This window comes from Myxine glutinosa, chromosome 11 (genome assembly GCF_964187855.1).
Source record: "Myxine glutinosa chromosome 11, kmMyxGlut1.1, whole genome shotgun sequence".
NCBI lineage: Eukaryota > Metazoa > Chordata > Myxini > Myxiniformes > Myxinidae > Myxine > Myxine glutinosa.
This window is the reverse complement of record NC_136271.1, coordinates 2863886-2882387: the sequence shown is the minus strand read 5'-3', so window position 1 is coordinate 2882387 and position 18502 is coordinate 2863886. Positions and strand designations below refer to the sequence as shown.

At 44.4% G+C, this 18502-nt stretch overlaps 2 protein-coding genes across 2 annotated transcripts in view; one reads left to right on the top strand and one right to left on the bottom strand.

Moving 5' to 3' along the window:
* The window catches only part of TAF5 (TATA-box binding protein associated factor 5), a 543784-nt gene that overhangs the window by 190055 nt on the left and 335227 nt on the right, over nt 1–18502 (bottom strand). The window lies entirely within an intron of this gene.
* Nucleotides 1–18502, top strand: part of VPS45 (vacuolar protein sorting 45 homolog) — a 39711-nt gene that overhangs the window by 15409 nt on the left and 5800 nt on the right. The window contains exons 5-13 of the mRNA XM_078786333.1: nt 8448–8516; nt 8601–8738; nt 10412–10522; nt 10678–10812; nt 10941–11051; nt 11142–11309; nt 15117–15308; nt 15445–15546; nt 17533–17654. Coding sequence (XP_078642459.1) covers nt 8448–8516; nt 8601–8738; nt 10412–10522; nt 10678–10812; nt 10941–11051; nt 11142–11309; nt 15117–15308; nt 15445–15546; nt 17533–17654 — 1148 coding nt within the window. The remainder of the gene's footprint in view (nt 1–8447; nt 8517–8600; nt 8739–10411; nt 10523–10677; nt 10813–10940; nt 11052–11141; nt 11310–15116; nt 15309–15444; nt 15547–17532; nt 17655–18502) is intronic.

The following is an 18502-nucleotide window of genomic DNA, read 5'->3' as shown; positions in this document are numbered from 1 at the left end:
AAATAAGATAGAAGATAGAAAAAAGACAGAAGATAAGATAGAAGATAGAAGATAGAAAATAAGATCGAAAAAGGACAGAAGATAAGATAAAAGAAATAATATCGAAGATAAGATAGAAAAAAGACAGAAGACAAGATATAAGATAGAAGATAAGATAGAAGAAATCAGATAGAAGAAATCAGATAGAAGATAAGATAAGATAGAAATAAGATAGAAATAAGATAGAAGATAAGATAGAAGAAATAAGATAGAAATAAGATAGAAGATAAGATAGAAGAAATAAGATAGAAGATAAGATAGAAGAAATAAGATAGAAGATAAGATAGAAGATAAGATAAGATAGAAAAAAGACAGAAGATAAGATAGAAGAAATAAGATAGAAGATAGAAGATAGAAGAAATAAGATAGAAGATAGAAAAAAGACAGAAGATAAGATAGAAGAAATAAGATAGAAGATAGAAAAAAGACAGAAGATAAGATAGAAGATAGAAGATAGAAAATAAGATCGAAAAAGGACAGAAGATAAGATAAAAGAAATAATATCGAAGATAAGATAGAAAAAAGACAGAAGACAAGATATAAGATAGAAGATAAGATAGAAGAAATCAGATAGAAGAAATCAGATAGAAGATAAGATAAGATAGAAATAAGATAGAAATAAGATAGAAGATAAGATAGAAGAAATAAGATAGAAGATAAGATAGAAGAAATAAGATAGAAGATAAGATAGAAGATAAGATAAAATAGAAAAAAGACAGAAGATAAGATAGAAGAAATAAGATAGAAGATAGAAGAAATAAGATAGAAGATAGAAAAAAGACAGAAGATAAGATAGAAGAAATAAGATAGAAGAAATAAGATAGAAGATAGAAAAAAGACAGAAGATAAGATAGAAGAAATAAGATAGAAGATAGAAGAAATAAGATAGAAGATAGAAAAAAGACAGAAGATAAGATAGAAGAAATAAGATAGAAGAAATAAGATAGAAGATAGAAAAAAGACAGAAGATAAGATAGAAGAAATAATATCGAAGATAAGATAGAAAATAAGATCGAAAAAGGACAGAAGATAAGATAAAAGAAATAATATCGAAGATAATATAGAAGATAAGATCGAAAAAGGACAGAAGATAAGATAAAAGAAATAATATCGAAGATAAGATAGAAGATAAGATCGAAAAAGGACAGAAGATAAGATAAAAGAAATAATATCGAAGATAAGATAGAAGATAAGATCGAAAAAAGACAGAAGATAAGATAGAAGAAATAATATAGAAGAAATAAGATAGAAGATAGAAGAAATAAGATAGAAGAAATAAGATAGAAGATAGAAAAAAGACAGAAGATAAGATAGAAGAAATAATATCGAAGATAAGATAGAAGATAAGATCGAAAAAGGACAGAAGATAAGATAAAAGAAATAATATCGAAGATAAGATAGAAGATAAGATCGAAAAAGGACAGAAGATAAGATAAAAGAAATAATATCGAAGATAAGATAGAAGATAAGATCGAAAAAAGACAGAAGATAAGATAGAAGAAATAAGATAGAAGAAATAAGATAGAAGAAATAAGATAGAAGAAATAAGATAGAAGATAGAAAAAAGACAGAAGATAAGATAGAAGAAATAATATCGAAGATAAGATAGAAGATAAGATCGAAAAAGGACAGAAGATAAGATAAAAGAAATAATATCGAAGATAAGATAGAAGATAAGATCGAAAAAAGACAGAAGATAAGATAAAAGAAATAATATCGAAGATAAGATAGAAGATAAGATCGAAAAAAGACAGAAGATAAGATAGAAGAAATAAGATAGAAGAAATAAGATAGAAGATAGAAAAAAGACAGGAGATAAGATAGAAGAAATAATATCGAAGATAAGATAGAAAAAAGACAAGACAAGATATAAGATAGAAGAAATAAGATAGAAGATAAGATAGAAAAAAGACAGAAGATAAGATAGAAGAAATAAGATAGAAGATAAGATAGAAGAAATCAGATAGAAGATAAGATAGAAATAAGATAGAAGATAAGATAGAAGAAATAAGACAGAAGATAAGATAGAAAAAAGACAGAAGATAAGATAGAAGAAATAAGATAGAAGATAAGATAGAAAAAAGACAGAAGATAAGATAGAAAAAAGACAGAAGATAAGATAGAAGAAATAAGATAGAAGAAATAAGAGAGAAGATAGAAAAAAGACAGAAGATAAGATAGAAGAAATAAGATAGAAGATAAGATGGAAAAAAGACAGAAGATAAGATAGAAGAAATAAGATAGAAGAAATAAGATAGAAGAAATAAGATAGAAGATAACATAGAAAAAAGACAGAAGATAAGATAGAAAAAATAATATCGAAGATAAGATAGAAGATAAGATCGAAAAAAGACAGAAGATAAGATAGAAGAAATAATATCGAAGATAAGATAGAAGATAAGGTCGAAAAAAGACAGAAGATAAGATAGAAGAAATAAGATAGAAGATAGAAAAAAGAAGGAAGATAAGATAGAAGAAATAATATCGAAGATAAGATAGAAAAAAGACAGAAGACAAGATATAAGATAGAAGATAAGATAGAAGAAATAAGATAGAAGATAAGATAAGATAGAAAGAAGATAGAAGAAATAAGATAGAAGATAAGATCGAAGATAAGATAGAAGAAATAAGATCGAAGATAAGATAGAAAAAAGACAGAAGATAAGATAGAAGAAATAAGAGAGAAGATAGAAAAAAGACAGAAGATAAGATAGAAGAAATAATATCGAAGATAAGATAGAAAAAAGACAAGATAGAAGATAAGATAGAAGAAATAAGATAGAAGATAAGATAGAAAAAAGACAGAAGATAGAAGATAAGATAGAAGATAAGATAGAAAAAAGACAGAAGATAAGATAGAAGAAATAAGACAGAAGAAATAAGATCGAAGATAGAAAAAAGACAGAAGATAAGATAGAAGAAATAATATCGAAGATAAGATAGAAGATAAGATCGAAAAAAGACAGAAGATAAGATAGAAGAAATAAGATAGAAGATAAGATAGAAAAAAGACAGAAGATAAGATAGAAGAAATAAGATAGAAGAAATAAGATAGAAGATAGAAAAAAGACAGAAGATAAGATAGAAAAAATAATATCGAAGATAAGATAGAAGATAAGATCGAAAAAAGACAGAAGATAAGATAGAAGAAATAATATCGAAGATAAGATAGAAGATAAGGTCGAAAAAAGACAGAAGATAAGATAGAAGAAATAAGATAGAAGATAGAAAAAAGAAGGAAGATAAGATGGAAGAAATAATATCGAAGATAAGATAGAAAAAAGACAGAAGACAAGATATAAGATAGAAGATAAGATAGAAGAAATAAGATAGAAGATAAGATAAGATAGAAATAAGATAGAAGAAATAAGATAGAAGATAAGATAGAAGAAATAAGATCGAAGATAAGATAGAAGAAATAAGATCGAAGATAAGATAGAAAAAAGACAGAAGATAAGATAGAAGAAATAAGATAGAAGAAATAAGAGAGAAGATAGAAAAAAGACAGAAGATAAGATAGAAGAAATAATATCGAAGATAAGATAGAAAAAAGACAAGATAGAAGATAAGATAGAAGAAATAAGATAGAAGATAAGATAGAAAAAAGACAGAAGATAGGATAGAAGATAGAAGATAAGATAGAAAAAAGACAGAAGATAAGATAGAAGAAATAAGACAGAAGAAATAAGATCGAAGATAGAAAAAAGACAGAAGATAAGATAGAAGAAATAATATCGAAGATAAGATAGAAGATAAGATCGAAAAAAGACAGAAGATAAGATAGAAGAAATAAGATAGAAGATAAGATAGAAAAAAGACAGAAGATAAGATAGAAGATAAGATAGAAAAAAGACAGAAGATAAGATAGAAAAAAGACAGAAGATAAGATAGAAGAAATAAGATGGAAGATAAGATAGAAAAAATAAGATATAAGAAAAGATAGAAAAAAGACGGAAGATAAGATAGAAGATAGAAGATAGAAGATAAGATAGAAGATAAGATAGATAGAAGATAGAAGATAAGATAGAAGATAGAAAAAAGACAGAAGATAAGATAGAAGATAAGATAGATCAAGTGGGTAACATCAAAGAGGGTGTCACTGCCAATGAGAAAATAGACATTGAGATTGCTCAACGTTCGGAAAGTGATTCGATAAGTCAATAACACTGTTAGTTGTAAGGGGCGAGGGGAGGGGGGGGGCAGAAGATAAGATAGAAGAAAAAAGATATAAGATAAGATAGAAGAAAAAAAGATAGAACATGAGATAGAAAAAAGACAGAAGATAAGACATAAGATAAGATAGAAGAAAAAAGATATTAGATAGAAGATGAGATAGAAAAAAGACAGAAGATAAGATAGAAGAAAAAAGATATAAGATAGAAGAAGATAGAAGATAGTAAGTGATAGTGGGTCAGTAAGTGCTAGATTGTATGAACATATATTCATACATTTGAACATATATGTATGAATAAGATAGAAGATAGAAGATAAGATAGAAGATAGAAGATAAGATAGAAGATAAGATAGAAAAAAGACAGAAGATAAGATAGAAGAAATAAGATAGAAGATAGAAAAAAGACAGAAGATAAGATAGAAGAAATAATATCGAAGATAAGATAGAAAAAAGACAGAAGACAAGATATAAGATAGAAGATAAGATAGAAGAAATAAGATAGAAGAAATCAGATAGAAGATAAGATAAGATAGATAGAAGAAATAAGATAGAAGATAAGATAGAAGATAAGATAGAAGATAAGATAGAAGATAAGATAGAAAAAAGACAGAAGATAAGATAGAAGAAATAAGATAGAAGATAGAAAAAAGTCTTTTTTTGCGACATAAGATCAAATAGAGATCAAAGTACCGTCCAGCCGGTAGATATTGTATGAACATACGCTAGGTATGTCCGAATGTCGCTAGGTATGTTCTGAATGTCCACGTAGCATAGATTCCCCTTGTAATAGCGATTTGTCTAGAGGTAAGTTGTATTGTAAAATGTGCACCGAGGAGGCAGTGAGTGTTAACTTAAACACAGTATAGAGTAACATTGTGTTTTGTAAAACCTCCTGCCAGACAAGGTCAGGTGAGGACTTGTAGCTTTTAAGGTGAATGCTACAAAGAAAGTGTATAACGTTTTTAAAGGAAACGATTCCATCATGGGGTTTTTGGCCGGCGCACCTCAGGCCATGGTGACGAGATAGGCTGTGGGCCATGGCCGAGCTACGCACAGCTGTTTGGGCTGGACTTTGAGGAGAGTAACATCTATCTCTCTCTCTCTATCTCTCTATCTCTCTCTCTCTCACTCTCACTCTCACTCTCACTCTCTCTCTCACTGTCTGTCTCTCTCTTTGGTTCGCCCTTGAGGAACCGACGTCCCTCATGTCACCTCCCTCATCACCGTTTCCCCTGCTCCATGGCACCTTGAGTCGCACTTTGCCTGTGAAGCATGACCCTGCATGACCACGCCAAGAGCTTGGGTGATTGGTTCAGTTCGGCTTCGTTTGGGTGATCCTTGGGGAATGGTGGTAATATTTAACGCAATAAACATAAACACCATTTCAGGATCAGTGGATGGTCTTGGACCATCCGACTCGGAGCTGTCTGTGGTAGCGGACGCTCTGACGCGACAATACCTTTATTGCATTTCTTATCTTGGTTGGCAGAATAGCTCAGCGATGAGCACAGGTATCCCTGAGCTGTCTCTCCTGGTTGGAATTCATCCTGAGCTATAATTTGCCATCGTGGTGTTTTGCAGGACGAGGAATAATTGTTCCGTCCCTCGGATGGACATCAAACTGGGTGCTCTGTCTGCCGGTATTAATTTGTCGACGTTAAAGACCCCATTGGTTTGTAGTCCTTCGTGACGAGTTGGTGAGCTATCACCAGCCTCTGAACTATAAATTCCTGCACATTCAGGTATACCGTGTCGGAGTGGCGACCTGTCCAGGATTGTAACCCAGCCAAGGAACTGATTTGGCAGAACCTGTATAAATCAACGGTGCACAAAATGAGCCGTTTGTTACCTGAAAAACATCGTCGCCACTGAATGTCAAAAGGTCATTCTCGTCTTCAAAGAGTTGCATATTCAAGATATATTACTGATGCACGACATTACTATGACACCGAGCCTATACCTTGATCGAAAGCAACAGGTGCATTCTACCGACATGGCATGCCTCGCGTCCAGCCAGCTGTGTTTTATGGGGAGCCAATGCTGGTGGTGCCCTGTATTGCCTTTTACCTGTGTGCACTCTCTTGACCTTTGACTTGACAGCGTGTTCAACCATACCCTGAAACTACGTAGTGGCTGCTACGCTCTCACCCGTAGATACACAGGCCTGCCAATGTATTCACCCCTCCCCCTCCAAAGATTTCACATTTTAATTCCACCTGAGCTTATTTCATAATTAATTGACATATGTGGGAAAATTACACGCCCAGACCAGGAATCGAACCCAGGTCCTCTGGAAAACCGTACAAGTGCTCTGCCATCTGAGCTATCTGGGCGACCCTGATTGAGCATTCAATTGTCCCACACACAGAATTGCCACTCTTTCCGTCAATGCTTCCGGGGCACTCTCTGCCAACCATAGGAGCGCCAACGGCTTGCTTTCCAATCGAACTTAATATGTAGTCTTCACAAACTACTCCAAAGTGATAAAGCTAAAAAAATTCAGATAAAATGTGAATAAGTTTGATCAATAGAGAAATTCATGTTTCTCAGTTGCATAAATATTCAAACCCTTTGCCGAATTATCCCTAAATCACTTCAGGAGCAAATTATTTGTTTGAAACGTTACAAAACAAGTGTAATAGGTTTCACTTGTATGAAATCAGTGGATTAACTTAAAAATTAATCTCTCCCACTTATCTCTGGAGTTTTAATGTGCAACTCACCTGGTCAACCAACAAGGTAAACATGAAGACCAAGGAGCTTTCCAAACAAGTCAGACATAAAGTGGTGGAGAAGCACCGTTCAGGAGAGGGTTATAAGAAGATTTCAGTCACTCATTATCCTTTTGAGGGGGAGTATGGTGAAATCCATCATTAAGAAGTGGAAGATGTATCATACCACCCAGACTCCACCCAGATCAGGTTCCCCATCCAAACTCAGCAGCCGGGCAAGCAGGAAACTGGTTCGGGATGTCACTGTAAATCCAACAATGACTTTGAAACATCTGCGAGGCCCTATGCTCAAGATGGGGTCGGTGTCCATCAATGAACTATATCCTGTTCACTTCACAAAGCTCACCTCTACGGACAAGTGGCAAGAAAGAAGCCATTACTGAATAGGGTGCACATAAAATCTTGCATGGAGTTTGTGAAAAAGCATCTTGATGATACTGCAGGAATGTGGAGAAGCGTTTTGTGGTCCGACGAGACAAATACGGAAATTTTGATCTAAATTCAAAGTGTTACGTCTGGCACAATCCTAACACTGTACATCACCCAGTCAACACCATCCATACTGTCAAGCATGGTGGTGGCAGCATCATGTTATGGGGCTGCTTTTCATCAGCAGGGACTGGTAAGCTTGTCAGGATAGAAGGAACAATGAATGATCCAAAGTACAGGAGAATCCTTGATGGAAACCTGTTTGAGTCAAAAACTGGGTCAGAGATTCACATTTCAGGGCAATGATCGAAAGCACAAAGCTAAAGCCACACTGGAGTGACTGAAAAAGAAGAAAATAAATGTTCTTGAGTGGCCCAGTCAAAGTCCAGACTTGAACCCAATTGAACATATATGGCGAGACTTAAAGATTGCCATTCATCGTCGATCCCCATCAAACTTGGCAGAACTAGAGCAATTTTCATGTGAATAATGGGCAAAGATTTCACCATCTCGCTGTGCAAACCTGGTAGAGACCTAGACCCACCCAAAAAGACTCATAGCTTCCATCCAAAATGTGCTTCCACCAGGTACTGACCCAACAATTTACTCATACCTTTATAACCCGTGAATTTTGATTCGTACATGTTTTTTTAAGGTATTCCTGACATGTGACCTCCTTCAACTATAACAGTGTTTAGTTTGCTCCCTTCAGTTATGAATAAAAAAGTTCATTTGGAAAAACTGTTTCTACTTAATTCGTAATTCATCGAATTGTGGTATTATTGGGAGGGGGTGAATACTTCTGCAGGCCACTGTACGTGTGTGGGTTCTTCGTGGACACCAACGTATAAAACTTGAAAAGTGCATGTATTTGTCGCACTGTGAAAATGTTGATGATGTTCGACCCTTGGTTAATACTGGTGCAAATGCTTGAACTGGTCTAACAGTTGGTGAGTTGAATCACATTAACTGGGTTTAAATCTGTTTCAAAATCAGCGTTAAGCACTAATATAAAAGTGATAAATGGATCGAGCCCATAAAGTTGACAAAAGTAATGAATGGTGTGTCCACAGGAGTTGTATGCTGATTATGTGGCACTGAGCCCACATTTCTTCACACTCAACATGGACACCTGCGCCCAGGTAATAATCTTGAGCAAATTTGAATTTTCATCCGTCGAGGTTATCTTGACATTACTTGACTCTTAACCTTCTTCGCTCATCCAGGCTGGAAACTGGTCCCGGGAGGCATTAAGCAGGGCCACACTGGGGCTGACCGCCGTGCTACTGTCGCTAAAGAAGTGTCCAGTGATCCGTTATGTACAATCGTCATCCATGGCAGAACAGTTGGCACAGGGAGTCAAGGTTTGTGTAAATGCGATGGGGCCTGCACCGGCACGTTTGAATTATTGTGTAAAATTGTAGTTTGGAGGCTTCATACAAATGTATTGTTGTGGAAATGACTCCTCGTGGGTTATATGTTTAATATAGCGTGGTTATTATCTGTGCAACCAAAGGTGGATGGAGGTTATGTTTTCACCCCTGTCTGTTTGTTGTGAACAAAATATCTCAAAAGGTTGTGGACGGATTCGGCCAAAATTTGGCAGCGTCCCCCACCAAGAGTCGCCCCTCTCTTCTCCACAATGTTACCCGCTCGGAGTCGCCCCTCTCTCCTGCACAGCATCACCCGCTCGGAGTCGCCCCTCTCTCCTGCACAGCGTCACCCACTCGGAGTCGCGCCTCTCTCCTCCACAATGTCACCCGCTCTGAGTCACGTCTCTCTCCTCCACAGCATCACCCGCTCGGAGTCGCGCCTCTCTCCTCCACAATGTCACCCGCTCTGAGTCACGTCTCTCTCCTCCACAGCATCACCCGCTCGGAGTCGCGCCTCTCTCCTCCACAATGTCACCCGCTCTGAGTCACGTCTCTCTCCTCCACAGCATCACCCGCTCGGAGTCGCGCCTCTCTCCTCCACAATGTCACCCGCTCTGAGTCACGTCTCTCTCCTCCACAGCATCACCTGCTCGAAGTCACGTCTCTCTCCTCCACAGCTCCACAGCGTCAACCGCTCAGAGTCACGTCTCTCTCCTCCACAGCTCCACAGCGTCACCCGCTCGGAGTCACGTCTCTCTCCTCCACTGCTCCACAGCGTCACCCGCTCGGAGTCACGTCTCTCTCCTCCACAGCTCCACAGCGTCACCCGCTCGGAGTCACGTCTCTCTCCACAGCTCCACAGCGTCACCCGCTCGGAGTCACGTCTCTCTCCTCCACAGCTCCACAGCGTCACCCGCTCGGAGTCACGTCTCTCTCCTCCACAGCTCCACAGCGTCACCTGCTCGGAGTCACGTCTCTCTCCTCCACAGCTCCACAGCGTCACCCGCTCAGTCACATCTCTCTCCTCCACAGCTCCACAGCGCACCCGCTCAGTCACATCTCTCTCCTCCACAGCGGCCCGTTCATGTCTGGAGTGACCAGAATTTTCCATCACCTGCACAACTCCGCTCCGAACTTTCCATCGCTTCTGTTCCCTCCACTTGACTATTATTGATTCATTGTTTACGTCAGAAAAAACGTACACCCCCTCAACGACTGACGTATCTCGTACACGTATCACGTTACACCGGTTCTTCCCCAGTTCCTGTTATATCCCATCCAATATTCCCATCCCTTTTGTCTCCACTTTTTTTCACCCACCATCTGACACTGCCAGCGCCCATACAGGCATCTCCATACACCTGACTCAATCAGCCATAGATATCTGCAGCCGAGTGGTTCTCCATCAGGAATTCCATCACTGCACGTTTGTGAAACGACACGTCATTGACAGCCATTTGCCACGATGGATTGTGGGAACACTAGTGCCAAGTCTGTATGTATTATATTGGAGTGGATAGACGGTCAGGCGTCACTAATAACTCGTGTTATACTATATTCGGCACAAACCGGTGGAATCACCTGATGCTCGTGACTTTTGGTCCGGCCCTCGTATGTTGACCATCTGGTGAATGACATGATTACGGAGCACACCTGTCTTGCAGCAAATGATCAGCAAAGATGCAGCATTGTTTGATTTCCGGAAGACTGATGTTCCACCTTTGTTGCTTATTCTTGACCGGCGTGACGATGCCGTTACACCTCTTCTCAATCAGGTACTCGTAGGACCTGCACCTATATTGAGTCGGATATAATTTGTGAGGTCCTGATTTAAATTTCAATCTTTATAAACTTTGCTGAGTAAACATAACCTACTAAACGAAGAACTGAATGATCATGCAGTCCGTTTGTTTGATTTGTGGGTATGCAGTGGACGTACCAGGCAATGGTGCACGAGTTGCTGGGAATACAGAATAAACGTGTGGAGTTGCCACCTGCGTCGGACTCCGCTCGCTCAAGCACAGATGTCGTTCTTTCAGCTGATCACGATGATTTCTTTGCCAATGTAATAAACTCTGAAATTACTATGAGTAATGAAAAACCGTAAATACTATCGGAGCATTAAGTCCAGGAAGCAGATGACTTATTATTAATGTAGGCCTTGTGGACATTGTGTCAAACGTTGGGTTGCAGAACATGTACCTGAACTTTGGGGAAATCGGGACAAACATCAAACAGCTCATGGATGAATTCCAGCAGCGGTCCAAGAGTCACGAGAAGCTCGAGTCTATTTCGGACATGAAGGTCAGCGAGTATGTCGTACTCTGTCCCTGTGTGAGGTTTGAACCCAATACCTTCTAACGGCAGGTGGTGAACCTTCTGCTGCTGTTTCAGGCGTTTGTGGAAACGTATCCTGCATTTCGCAAAATGTCAGGTGCGGTGGCAAAACACGTGGGCTTGGTTGGGGAGTTGTCTCGCATCGTTGCTGCACGGAAACTGTTGGACATCGGTGCGGTTGAGCAGGAACTTGCTTGCCAAAATGACCATACTGCTGCATTGCAGGTAGGATAGGTACAATCTCCATACCATCCCATTGACTTCTTGGTTTGTTTGTTTATCATGTGTCCATACAGTAGTGTTAGAGTAGTGCTGGACACGCCCATCTGCAGTGCCCACAGGTGAACATTGCCACACACACATGATGAGCTCACTGTTTTAGCAAAAGGCAAAAGACATTTACCGTGGCAGCGAGATTGACTTACCGTCGCAGCGAGATTGACTTACCGTCGCAGCGAGATTGACTTACCGTCGCAGCGAGATTGACTTACCGTCGCAGCGAGATTGACTTACCGTGGCAGCGAGATTGACTTGCCGCGCCAGCGAGATCGACTTGCCGTGCCAGTGAGATCGACTTGCCGCGCCAGCGAGATCGACTTTCCGCGGCAGCGAGATCGACTTGCCGCGGCAGCGAGATCGACTTGCCGCGGCAGCGAGATCGACTTGCCGCGGCAGCGAGATCGACTTCCGCGGCAGCGAGATCGACTTACCGTGGCAGCGAAATGGACTTGCCGTGGCAGCGGAATGGACTTGCCGTGGCAGCGGAATGGACTTGCCGTGGCAGCGGAATGGACTTGCCGTGGCAGCGAAATTGACTTCCCGGGGCAGCGACATTGACTTGCCGCACCAGCGAGATTGACTTGCCGCGGCAGCGAGATCGACTTGCCGCGCCAGCGAGATCGACTTACCGCGGCAGCGAGATCGACTTCCGCGCCAGTGAGATCGACTTACCGGTGGCAGCGAGATCGACTTCCGCGCCAGCGCGATTGACTTGCCTCGCCAGTGAGATCGACTTCCGCGCCAGCGAGATCGACTTACCGCGGCAGCGAGATCGACTTACCGCGGCAGCGAGATTGACTTGCCTCGCCAGCGAGATCGACTTTCCGCGGCAGCGATATTGACTTGCCCCGGCAGCGACATTGACTTGCCGCGGCAGCGACATTGACTTGCCGCGGCAGCGACATTGACTTGCCGCGCCAGCGAGATCGACTTGCCTCGCCAGCGAGATCGACTTTCCGCGGCAGCGACATTGACTTGCCCCGGCAGCGTCATTGACTTGCCGCGGCAGCGAGATTTACTTGCCGCGCCAGCGAGATTGACTTGCCGCGGCAGCGAGATTGACTTGCCGCGCCAGCGAGATCGACTTGCCTCGCCAGCGAGATCGACTTTCCGCGGCAGCGAGATCGACTTTCCGCGGCAGCGAGATCGACTTACCGTGGCAGCGAGATCGACTTACCGTGGCAGCGAGATCGACTTACCGTGGCAGCGAGATCGACTTACCGTGGCAGCGAGATCGACTTACCGTGGCAGCGAGATCGACTTACCGTGGCAGCGAGATTGACTTACCGTGGCAGCGAGATTGACTTACCGTGGCAGCGAGATTGACCAACCACGGCAGCGAGATTGACTTACCGCGGCAGCGAGATCGACTTACCGCGGCAGCGAGATCGACTTGCCGCGGCAGCGAGATCGACTTGCCGCGGCAGCGACATTGACTTGCCGCGGCAGCGAGATTTACTTGCCGCGCCAGCGAGATTGACTTGCCGCGGCAGCGAGATTGACTTGCCGCGGCAGCGAGATTGACTTGCCGCGCCAGCGAGATTGACTTGCCTCGCCAGTGAGATCGACTTTCCGCGGCAGCGAGATCGACTTTCCGCGGCAGCGACATCGACTTGCCGCGGCAGCGACATCGACTTGCCGCGGCAGCGACATTGACTTGCCGCGGCAGCGACATTGACTTGCCGCGGCAGCGACATTGACTTGCCGCGGCAGCGAGATGGACTTGCCGCGCCAGCGCGATTGACTTGCCGCGCCAGCGCGATCGACTTGCCGCGCCAGCGCGATCGACTTGCCGCGCCAGCGAGATCGACTTGCCGCGCCAGCGAGATCGACTTGCCGCGCCAGCGAGATCGACTTGCCGCGCCAGCGAGATCGACTTACCGCGGCAGCGAGATCGACTTGCCGCGCCAGCGAGATCGACTTGCCGCGCCAGCGAGATCGACTTGCCGCGCCAGCGAGATCGACTTGCCGCGCCAGCGAGATTGACTTGCCTCTCCAGCGAGATCGACTTGCCGCGGCAGCGAGATCGACTTCCGCGCCAGTGAGATCGACTTACCGGTGGCAGCGAGATCGACTTCCGCGCCAGCGCGATTGACTTGCCTCGCCAGCGAGATCGACTTCCGCGCCAGCGAGATCGACTTACCGCGGCAGCGAGATCGACTTACCGCGGCAGCGAGATTGACTTGCCTCGCCAGCGAGATCGACTTTCCGCGGCAGCGAGATTGACTTGCCGCGGCAGCGAGATCGACTTGCCGCGGCAGCGAGATCGACTTGCCGCGGCAGCGAGATCGACTTGCCGCGCCAGCGAGATCGACTTACCGCGGCAGCGAGATCGACTTGCCGCGCCAGCGAGATCGACTTACCGCGGCAGCGAGATCGACTTGCCGCGCCAGCGAGATCGACTTACCGCGCCAGCGAGATCGACTTGCCGCGGCAGCGAGATCGACTTGCCGCGCCAGCGAGATCGACTTGCCGCGCCAGCGAGATCGACTTACCGCGGCAGCGAGATCGACTTCCGCGCCAGCGAAATTGACACCGTGGCAGCGAAATTGACTTACCATGGCAGCCTTTGCCTTTGGCACCGTTTGTGTTCTGTTATTTATTAGGAGTTTTTAACATGTTTAAGTGCACGTAGTTACGTTTTCTTCAGTCTTCGCCATGCGGTGATGGGAAATGTCCGATTTAGAATAGATGGGTATAAGGTGTCCTGTACCTCTTGTTTATCCTGTGAATTGGGTGATGCCAGGTAAGTTGAGAGGGCAGTACACACGTCTGTCTCCCACGTATGTGGTAGTGGGAGGGGGGGAGGGGGGGCTAAGTTGGGGGAGAGGATGACTCCTTCCAGCTGTCAGTGAATGGGAAGCAGACCCCGGTTGATGTGCGAGCCTGGATTTGTCAGCCTTATCGGAGGCAGAACCTCAGGGTGGGGATAAAAGGACTCGTGATTGGAGGAACCACATCAGGGTGAGAGACCCGCCTCCGGCCAGTGAGTAGTTCTCAACCTGGGGGAGTTGGAGGAGGGGGGATGGGTAGAGGGGGGAGGGGGGAGACATGCCGCTAGTCGGGGTTGGAGAATAAAGGCAAACATCTCTCGGGCCCTCATGGATGCTCTCGCCTCTCTTGTGCTCATCGTTCCTGCAGCATCACAGTTACTGTTTGCCCATTTCCTCTTTGGTGCCTTGTGTTCTCCACATTCATGTCCTGCCACAGCACAAATTAAACACTCTGTGCCTTTTATTTCTGCCTTGCCCAGTGTCGATGTCCTTGATTATTTTGTCTGTGGGCCCATAGTGCGGGTAGTTCTGTTTTTCGTGTTCATGATGGACGTATCTTTGTGAAACGTATCAGAGTGAGGAAAATGGTTAATTGTGGAAAAATAATTTTGCATAGTTTATAAACTTAGTTGTTGCTTATAAAATTATTTGCATAACTTGTAGTGGCCTTTTATAATCAGTCGCTGAAATACTTATACAATGCTTTGGATTGTTGATGTAAAGATTCACAAGAGGCATTTGTATGACAGATGTTTGTCAGGCAGTGTAATTATCTTCATCTCAAAATATGATAGCTTCCCGTGCTCACACCTGACCGTGCTCACACCTGAGTGCACACACGGCCTTGTGAATGCTCTGCGACAGTGTAATTTGTAGTGCGTATAGTTATAAACAGGTAACTCATGTCTACCTAGTTCTGCTTTGTCTTCCAAAGAATTATCATTATTTATGGAGGTCACGAGTTGCATCTCTTCCGCAGGGTGTCAAACGAATTTTGGGAAAAGCTGGAGACCTGGAGGCAGCACACCTGCTCTGCTTGTATTCTTTGCGCTACCAGCGTCACCCAAGTGGAGATCTCTCAGGTCTGCTGGATGTTTGGCAGAAAGAGGCTCTGGGTGCAGCACAGACGAGACGTGATCACCCCAGTTGGCAGTGTGACCATTTCAGAAAGGTGTGTTAGCAATATCAAACGTTAGGCCCAGATGTGCCATTGTTCACCTGAAGCTGCTTTTGTTGAATTGCAAGATGTTGAGATCGATCTGAAACTAAATGTTTGTTTCTTATTACTTTTGTTTTTGCCTCCAAAGCTCGTAAACAACATTGTGGGGTATGGTGGTGGCAGAGGTGGTGAGGTGCTACCAAATAAAGACCCAATCTCTTTCACAAAGCAGTTTTTAAAGGGACTCAAGGTATGTGATAACAGTTGCAACCTGAGAAGCAATTTCATCAGATACTATATACTACTGTGTTCAAAAAGTATCCGACCTTTATTTTTCGTGCGTAAAAAAAAAGAAGCTAGGGAGGCGTTGATTGGTGCACGTATGTAGGCGATCCTAATGCGCACGCGTGAATTTTTTCCCACCTGCAGAAGCTGTCATTCGACGGCAGACCGCCGATGAGTGAGGACATGTAAGTGAGCGCCGTCGGATTTTCTTTTTTGACAAAATGACGGAAAAACTTGAACAACGCTACTGCATCAAATTTTGTGTAAAGCTTGGCGATTCCCAAGTGGAAACGATCCGCAAGATTCAACACCGTTCATTCCATTATGAAGGAGGATTTGGGCTTCAGGAGAATCTCAGCGAAGTTCGTACCAAAGCTGCTAACGATTGAGCAGAAGCAACTCCGTTTGGAGATCGCACAGGACATGCTGGAGACTGTGAACAGCGATCCCAGCTTCCTCCCTCAACACAGTGATCACTGGCGATGAGTCCTGGGTTTATGGGTACGACCCAGAAACCAAGTTGCAGTCATCACAATGGAAGCATCCAACATCCCCGAGGCCAAAAAACACAAAATTTGATGCAGTAGCATTGTTCAAGTTTTTCCGTCATTTTGTCAAAAACGAAAATCCGACGGTGCTCACTTACATGTCCTCACTCATCGGCGGTCTGCCGTCGAATGACAGCTTCTGCAGGCGGGAAAAAATTCACGCGTGCGCATTAGGATCGCCTACATACGTGCACCAATCAACGCCTCCCTAGCTTCATTTGTTTACGCACGAAAAATAAAGGTCGGATACTTTTTGAACACACTACGTATGCGTCGTCTCCACCTGCAGTTCTTGTCTATTTCAGGCCAGATTTGTCGTGTATCAACTCATTGGAATTGAACATTACCTGCTTGGGAGTTCCCCTGTGTGGGAAGCAAAACCCCGCTTGGGAAGCAAAACCCCGCGTGGGAAGCAAAACCCCGCGTGGGAAGCAAAACCCCGCTTGGGAAGCAAAACTCCGCATGGGAAGCAAACCCCCGCTTGGGAAGCCGAACCCCGCGTGGGAAGCCGAACCCCGCGTGGGAAGCCGAACCCCGCGTGGGAAGCCGAACCCCGCGTGGGAAGCCGAACCCCGCGTGGGAAGCCGAACCCCGCGTGGGAAGCCGAACCCCGCGTGGGAAGCCGAACCCCGCGTGGGAAGCCGAACCCCGCGTGGGAAGCCGAACCCCGCGTGGGAAGCCGAACCCCGCGTGGGAAGCCGAACCCCGCGTGGGAAGCCGAACCCCGCGTGGGAAGCCGAACCCCGCGTGGGAAGCCGAACCCCGCGTGGGAAGCCGAACCCCGCGTGGGAAGCCGAACCCCGCGTGGGAAGCCGAACCCCGCGTGGGAAGCCGAACCCCGCGTGGGAAGCCGAACCCCGCGTGGGAAGCCGAACCCCGCGTGGGAAGCCGAACCCCGCGTGGGAAGCCGAACCCCGCGTGGGAAGCCGAACCCCGCTTGGGAAGCAGAACCCCGCGTGGGAAGCCGAACCCCGCGTGGGAAGCCGAACCCCGCGTGGGAAGCCGAACCCCGCGTGGGAAGCCGAACCCCGCGTGGGAAGCCGAACCCCGCGTGGGAAGCCGAACCCCGCGTGGGAAGCCGAACCCCGCGTGGGAAGCCGAACCCCGCGTGGGAAGCCGAACCCCGCGTGGGAAGCCAAACCCCGCGTGGGAAGCAAGGAGTTCCATGCTAACTCGATCTACTTCTGGTCTGAACTAGTTCAGAACTTTCTAGGGGAGACGAGGCAGTAAAAGTGCATTCCCTCTTCCTCTTTCTTAACATTGAAGATTATAACTCTGGTTTTCACACTCCCTCTTGGGGGGAGTTATTTTTTTATTATTAGGAGAGATCTTGCTCTTCCTTTCCCTCTGTTTGGTATTTTAACTTCATCCTTATCCCACTTCCTCTTTCCTGGTATTGGCAGGGTGTTGAGAACATATACACACAACATCAACCTGCTCTATCAGATACCCTTGACCAGCTAGTGAAGGGAAAGCTTCGTGAAAGTACATACCCTTTCCTGGGAAGCACCACACTCAGAGAAAGGTACGTGGTCCTGCAACAACACGAGTTGTAAGTTCGTTTTTCAGATCATGCAACCGAGTTTTTCTTTTAATGATTTTCCAAGTTTGTATTTTCACGAGTGTAACTTGTGTGCATACATCCGGCACACCACGTGATGTCTAGACGGTGTTGTGTGCATACATCCGCCACACCATGTGATGTTTAGACGGTGTTGTGTGCATACATCCGCCACACCATGTGATGTTTAGACGGTGTTGTGTGCAAACATCCGCCTCACCATGTGATGTTTAGACGGTGTTGTGCGCATACATCCGCCACACCATGTGATGTCTAGACAGTGTTGTGTGCATACATCCGCCACACCATGTGATGTTTAGACGGTGTTGTGTGCATACATCCGCCACACAACGTGATGTCTAGACGGTGTTGTGTGCATACATCTGCCACACCATGTGATGTCTAGACGGTGTTGTGTGCATACATCCGCCACACCATGTGATGTTTAGACGGTGTTGTGTGCATACATCCGCCACACGATGTGATGTTTAGACGGTGTTGTGCGCATACATCCACCACATCATGTGATGTCGAGACGGTGTTGTGTGCATACATCCGCCACACCATGTCATGTTTAGATGGTGTTGTGTGCATACATCCGCCACACCATGTGATGTCTAGATGGTGTTGTGTGCATACATCCGCCACACCACGTGATGTTCAGACGGTGTTGTATGCATACATCCACCACACCATGTGATGTTTAGACGGTGTTGTGTGCATACATCCGCCATACCATGTGATGTCTAGATGGTGTTGTGTGCATACATCCGCCACACCATGTGATGTTTAGACGGTGTTGTATGCATACA